At 32.7% G+C, this 8,051-nt stretch overlaps 1 protein-coding gene across 1 annotated transcript; it reads left to right on the top strand.

Annotated features, from left to right (window-relative positions):
* Positions 1 to 265: 265 nt before the first annotated feature.
* Positions 266 to 7,229, top strand: LOC145678318 (serine protease snk-like; the record flags this gene model as incomplete). Its single annotated transcript, XM_081748326.1, has 4 exons — positions 266 to 357; positions 3,236 to 3,345; positions 5,969 to 6,228; positions 7,066 to 7,229. Coding segments are annotated over 4 exons (626 nt in total), but the record flags the coding sequence as incomplete, so codon positions are not given.
* Positions 7,230 to 8,051: the final 822 nt, after the last annotated feature.

Genomic DNA, 8,051 nt, shown 5'->3' with positions numbered 1-8,051 from the left:
CCCCTGGATCCGCCCCTGCTTTCAAAGTACTTTGATTCACATAGTAATTAATGTATTTCTCTCGAAATTTTCATGCTTAATATATCAATAGCATATATTCTGGAAATATAAGACCTATCAGAAGAACATGGTATTAGGTCAAGATTATCTCAATTTCAGTTATATCTCAAAACCCATTCTTTTGAAGTATAGTAGAGTCAAGTAATACTCAAACTATGTATTTTAGAGAATAAACCTTACTAACTGTGTGCTATTATTTTCCTAGCTTGCAACAGCTATCGCAGCACCTGTCCCGAGATCATTGTACCTTTGATAGAGAACGGAGAGAATGCGAATGTGGGAGAATTTGCACATATGGTAAGTTTGGAAAATTTTCTTACATATATATATATATATATATATATATATATATATATATATATATTAACAACCTCCAACCGTCGTGCCTAAATTGCTTACTCCGTCATGTTTGAGTCTAACCGCTCGCAAAGAACGAGCATGTCATATACATAGTTTATGACAGCCTCGTCTTCTTGTTGCAAACGTTCCTTAATTCTGTCTTCGATATCGAGCGTTACATTCGATTTGGTAAATTCTTCAACGATTTCTGCCTGTAAATCCTTGTATTGTATTTCCGCTGTATTTTTCCGTTTCAGGAACAATTTTATCCATTGTCTCCCTACTCCTTTAAAAATGTTAGGTATCAACTCCTTTCTTTTGTTTTCGGCGATACCTGCCGTCTGACAAGCATCGTCGAACTCATCAAAGAAAGAAACGATGTCACTATCGTTCTTCAAATCAAACTTTGGTAGCTTATTTATGTCCGCGTAAAAAGTAATATTAGAAGCCATTTTAACGTCCTTATTGTTACTATTTACTAAATTCTGATCTAAATTTATAATAGATGGAAAATCTTCCGACACGGATTTAGTTACCGGACTACTAGGGAAATTGAACACCGGTTCCTTACTTAAAATAATTTTGGACTCGCGACTTTGTCCTGACTACTAGAATTATTTCGTCGTTCAGGTGTCCTTATACCAAATAAATTATGTACTTCAATACTAATTCCCTTATTTGCTTTCTGTGCCCTCGTCAACACAGTATTTTCATTCATTTATCAATATATACTTAATACAACTTATATCTTTGACTACGAAGTGTGGGAGGGTGGTGCGGGTTAACCTGATTACTTAATCTACTAGAGTCAATGCCTAAGTCTTTCGAGATCCGAACCAAATCTCGTATTCAATTGGTGAACGTTAACACTACAAAATTTTACCATACTAAATTACTTAATCTATAAATATTTTAAACCGGGACTTGAACCATAACACTCCATCACCATAACAATGGTAGGTTAATACTTAAACTAAAATTGTTCCGTTGCGGGATTCGAACCATAACTTTCTCCACTCTAACAATGGTGGGAACTACACTAGTACACACACCGGGGCTCGAACCGAACGTATCTCCACCATAACAACCTCCAACCGTCGTGCCTAAATTGCATGGGGATAAATCAATGTGTGACGGTTGAAGATCGCTACTACTCACCATCTGTAATGAGTAGGTACGAAGTGGGAACAGAAGAAAACCACATAAAATTAACTTTCATTTAGATATTTGTATTTTCTGAAATATCATGTGTTAATGTTGTTAACGTAGACTGTGTATAACGCGTCAGATCACATATCTTAAGCATCTAAGAAGTCAATCACGAATAACTCGAACATAGCTGAGATACACATACCTTCTAGTAGATGATGCCTGGACTGATGTTGAAGTTCTAGATGATGAATATCTCGTGCTGCCAATAGTCTATGTTCGCCGACTATTGTTCAACCATAATCCAAGTTAATGGTTGTACTGGATAATGTTAGATCTCCCTAGATCTACGCCTTTACTGGACTCACAGTTGAATGACTACTGTGATAAGAGTACAAGTGGTTCTCTCTGTTGATACTCAACTTCTGATGATCCACTTCTGATCCAAATCCTTTCGGACCATAGGTTTTTATACTCAGTTTCCAGACATTCTGGAATTCACGTTGTTGACTTTTTGTATATCTCAGCTATTGGTAAAACATTGGTTTCACCCGAATTACATCGTGATCAAATTCTCAGACCAACAAATTTCTGCAAACCTGACAGTTATGCCACAGTCAAAGTGTGTCAATGTTACAGCATTACATCTTGATGACATTTCAATTCTTCAACCAAAACATTACAAATCACAATAACATACAAACTGACGACTTAGCGTCTAGCCGTAACAAAACATAACATTCAACGCATATACAAATTATTAACGTAACCACATAAACACAAACACGTGTTTACACTATATGACAACATTTCATTACTATACTTTGATACAGTGTGCGAATTGAAAAATTTTCCCAGGGGGGGATGAATTTCACCCATATGCGCACCCAGTCCTCCCCCCATATATATATATATATATATATATATATATATATATATATATATATATATATATATATATACACTAACAAGTACAAAACAGTTGAGATGTGAGATCTTTCATAAATTTTCACTCAAGTAATATTTAGGTTAGCTACGCAAAGTAGACTTACTTATCTTTATGTCCACTTAAAAATATTCCAGAGGGGGAAAAAGTTATCCCTGCCAGGGATAAAATTTTTCTTCTCCAGGGTGGGAAAGATTTTTGTCAGGGGGGGATATCCCTGGCATCCCCCCCGCCAATTCGCACCCTGCTTTGATATAACATTTAATAATTAAGATACTCTATTTCCAAAATAATATGTTCCTAAACCGTATATATCCACAATATATATATATATATATAAAGTAGAAGGCTAATAAAGAATTCTTAAAAAATAAAACTAATGTAATTTGACAAAAAAAAATCTACAGATCACGGAGTATTTATGTCATTAGTTAAGTTCGAATACATGACAAAGACTTAAAGTTAAGAATGGAGATAAGGTTGAATTTGAAATTACGAACACTATATACTACAAAACATTTATAAATATTGAAATTTTAAAAGCCGTGGTACTTTTGAAATTATTTCTCTATTAAAATAATTTCTATTTCTATTAAATAAAATTAATTTATTGTTTCTCCTTTTCTAATATATTTCTCAAAATTTTGAGATTCAGGTCCTTTTCGTTCATTGTATTTTTTAAAGACTGTATATAGGAAAAAGACATTTTAATCGATTAGTTTCTTTTCCTTTACTTCGTAGGTTGTGTTAGGCTACGAAATGGGTCCAGAAATTAGCTGGGATTGTGGAGGAACTTTAATAAGCGATCAGTATGTTCTTACAGCAGCACACTGCCTCTTTAATTCTCAAAGGTAACTTGACATTTTTGGGTGACATCTCCAAACTCTTTTGGACAATTCGTAAGAAATTAAAAACTTGTTTCATATATATATATATATATATATATATATATATATATATATATATATATATATATATATATATATATATCGTAGTCTTAAAACCCTACAAAACCTATATTTTTCATTGATTGTTTTCATAATAAAATACTCTATATACTAAGTTTTTAAAGAAGGAAATCCTTATATTAGTAATTTAATACTTTGATTCAGATCAAATACGTTTAAATATAATTTCTAATTAGAGAAAAAATACATATTCTGTAAATTAAATTGCTTTAACATTCAGTTTAGTTTGAGTTTTGAATTTAACGGCCCTTTCAGCAGCGAGGCTTTATGAGATGTGGACTTGCTGATTAACATGGAATCCAAATTACATGAGTTTCCACCGAGAATCGAAACCGGGTCTCCCACGCCAAAGGCGCGTACGCTAACTGCTTAGCCACGAAGGAGCTCAACATTCGGTTTAAATTATACAAAAAGAGTGAGCAAAGTATGCTCCATACATGAATTAGTGCATGTATGTTTATTCCATCAGTATCCAAAACTTTCATCTGAAGTTAAATTTCAGATTTTTCGAATACTAAGTAACCAATTAAGTAAGTTAATAAATTTTACCGAATTTTATAGTATTCTTTTTAAAGTTTGTTTTTAGGTTGAAGGTTTTATTTTCAAACATCAATCGAAGTTATCTACAGTATTATACTTAAAAGTTCATGCCTAGGTAAATAGTTGGTTTTCTTTCTAGCATGAACCATGTGTGTAAAGGACGCGATGGCCCAATAGTACAGAACTCCGTCTGATGGGAGGTCCCAGATTTGAGCCTAGCCAATGGAATTTGAACTGGACTTAAAAATCGCTATTTTTCTCGAAACTCTACAATTATCTTTCACTTTCTCACTTCAGGAATTATTACAATATGATTAACTGACACATTTTATACCTGGGAAGGATTCTGCAGAAAGCATAGGGTGAAAGAATAATTGGGAGAACAGAAAGGATGAATGACAATATGCAACACGTAGAACAGAAAAACTCATGAAGCATGGAATTCGAAAAAGAAAGTCAATAAAACCATGTAATTAAAAATGGAAAATCAATAAAAGCATGCAATTAAAAAAGAAAACAATAAAAATATGCCGTTCGAAAACGGAAATCAATAAAAGCATGCAATTTAAAGGGGAAACCAACAAAATCATGCAGTTGTTGGTCAGAAAATACTATTTCAGCAACTTTCTTCTGATATTGAAGAAGAAAGAAATACTCATATATTTTTTTAAAAAAGTAGGTTTTCCTTGTTTTATGTTTCTTGTGATTCTGTTTGGCATATTGCTTAATAAAAAGTAATACTCAGAAGATGGTCGTAGTTGTGTTATTAAAGGTTTAAATATTTAGAACCGCCTTATGATTTAGACATTGAATGAATTACACCTGTTTTGATTTCAAGGGAACAGAAAATCTTTATACGAAAAAAAATACGTATTCCTTACCCAAAATTCAAAAGCAAGTAGGAGCACAGCATTACGTTCTGTTGGATTTACGAAATGCGTATTTGCAACTAGAAGTTGACGGAAGGTCCAAGAAATGTCTCGTCGTAAGTACTCTCTCTGGGGGCTTCACAAGCAAAACAAGTCAGATCTTCTTCATATGTATCTTTTTTCAATTCAACCCGTTGCTGAAATAGCACTTTTTGCTCAACAGGTGTTGAAAGGGAAATCAGTAAAAGCATGCAATTCAAAAAATGAAATCAACAAAAGTATACAATTCAAAATGAGAAATCAAATAAAATTGCATATACACAAACGTGCGTGCAAGAGGAAAAGGAAGATGAAGAGGAAACAAGTGAAAGGACTTCCAAATGTTCTAAAAGAGATTCGTTAATAGAAGTTTAAGTTAAATGCTTTAAGTATCTAGGATGTACGAATTGAAATCTACTTTTAAATTGTGTTCCGAACAAACTTTTATCCAAAGAAAATACCCTTTGGAGGATTGAACTCGGGACCATAAGCACAGAAACAACTTACATAGCCAATTTGAGAAGAGGGATAACAAAAGAGGAAGAAAAGGAGAATAATTCCTAGATATGACAGTGTCAGATGACAAGAATTACGGGCTTCTATTTCATTTATTAGCCTTGGCCTCGACGCAGTGGAATTTCTACACAAACTAAACTAGTGCAATAAACAGACAAATTATCATCCATCATCAACTGTATAGCAATTTTAAATAGAAAATTTAACACAGAAAAATATCATGATGTTTTCTCTTTACAAGAAAGAAAATATATATTAATTCTTCATACTGATATTCTGCTGGAATAAGAAATAGCTTCTTCCATTTCGAAATATAAACAGATTCATTCACATCAATATGTAATGTACACTCAATTACTACTACGAGATTATGACATCAATAGCAAATAATGTGTTAATTTTAGAAAGAAACGTTCAATAGTTTGGCTATTTTCATGTTCAACTGAAAGCATTTTGATAAACTAATAGATTATTTTTGATAGACTAATAGATTTACTTAAAAGTTTTTGTATTAAACAAAGCATTTTTTTTACCCTCTCTAGAAAATCGCCTGTAGTTGTTCGATTAGGTGATCATGATTTAAGTACAGATGAAGATGGAGTAACAGCATTGAATGTAACTATAGCTGAAAGAATTCCACATCCAGATTACCTACCTCCTGTACACTACAATGATATAGCTATACTGAAGCTCAGTGAAAAAGTAGACTTTACTGGAAATATACATCCAGCCTGCTTACATATGAGCAAGGATGTTCCTGACAGTCCATTAATTGCCACTGGTTGGGGACAAACTTCATTTTGTAAGTATTTTTATTTAATGAAATAGGATGTTCTCTAAATGCAGTACATGAAATGTTAATTCATCTTTATTAATTCTTAAAAATTACTAGTAGTATATATGTGTGTTTTAACGATAGAAGATTCACAAGAATGGGTACAATATACTAATTAACAGTGTACTTATTTTTTACATACACATTACATAAATAATATATTCCAACAGAGAAAAAACAAACACCAATTAATTAGTTGAACGACAAACATACAGAGTGGCCCAAAAGTAGGTATACAGTCCAGTACTGATCGGTCATGACATTTTGTACCATTTATTTATTGTTATCCACACAAGAATTGACTTAGTTTCTTCCTTATCTGTTCTTAATTTATTTTCACTTGTACCTTAAGCTCGGAACAATTCAAAGCAAATAAATTCATTATATTAATAAATTAAAATGTCATACTTGATCAATGCTTGTATGTATACCTACTTTTTGGGCCACCCTGTATATTTTAGCGCTATTAAAAATTAATTTCTCGGGAGCAATGCAGTATATAATTTTCTTCCGCCCAACGAGATTTATTAATTCGTATTTGTCTCATTTTTATGGACAGTAGTATTAAATTCATCACTTTTATTAATTTTAAAATAGGTGAAACTAGCTTTTAATATATTATCATTATTAGAAATTCTTTTCTTGTTTCTAATGTCAAAATTATATCTATAATATTGTTAGAATAAACTACTAAGTACAAAATAACTATCATAGCTATAGTAAAAAATGAAAATTTATGAAAATAGTTGTAGCATGTACATGTTTTTCCATTGCACAATTTTTTTTACTATCTTTTCACCATAGATGACGGAAAGAGCAACATTTTGCAGAAAGTAACTATACAATATGTGCCACAGAACAAATGCAACGAATCATACACCAACAGAATAGGTCGTGACCTTCCAATGGGCATTATTGAATCACTTCTTTGTGCTGGGGATCCAGAGGGACGCATGGATGCTTGTTTGGTAAGTTGTAATTTTGAACGGATGCAATTGCAATAATGATCACTAAGCGAGATAAGTTTTATATATATATAAAGAAGGATACAATGTAGTTAAGGAGAAAATTGAAACAAATACAGTATACTTTTTATTATTCACCCGTACATAGGATTATACATCTTCAGCAATAATTAACTTAACTCTTGTGTACTACCAAGAACATTGTTACACAGGAATTACCATAGGGTCTTCTAAAACCCCAACGCAGAACCATCAAACAGACAAAGTGAAATTTTTAGTAGGCATCTTTAGCATACACTCGAGATAGAATGCAAGAAAACACTGAATTGTAATCTCACTTGTTTAAAAAATGTATCATGACAAACACCTTTGGGGTCCCAAAAGACCCAGTGCCAGGGCCGCAACTAGGGGGGGGCAGAGGGGGCACGTGCCCCGGGCGCGTGGTTGGAGGGGGCGCCGGAAAGAAGATATATCAATTGTTTTAAAAATCGCACCCTTTCCCTTGAGGAACTTATTCTAGATGTTAAAAGAAATCAAAAGTTTATGTTTATATATATATATATATATATATATATATATATATATATATATATATATATATATATATATATATATAGAGAGAGAGAGAGAGAGAGAGAGAGAGAGAGTCTCATCTAAATAGGTGTAATGTCATACATTAAAAACCTAATATTGCATGCATTTGTTCCCTTTGGCGACCACAGAGAATCCGCCCTCTTTCCTTTTCCTACCACAAGGAGCTGTTTGTTTGTATAACTCCATTGAGAACAGCTCTGAAGTTTAAAACGCTGTTATCAATAGGGGCGG

Source organism: Thermobia domestica, unplaced genomic scaffold (assembly GCF_964235325.1).
Source record: "Thermobia domestica unplaced genomic scaffold, izTheDome1.hap1.1 HAP1_SCAFFOLD_2454, whole genome shotgun sequence".
NCBI lineage: Eukaryota > Metazoa > Arthropoda > Insecta > Zygentoma > Lepismatidae > Thermobia > Thermobia domestica.
This window is presented reverse-complemented; position numbering and strand designations above follow the sequence as displayed.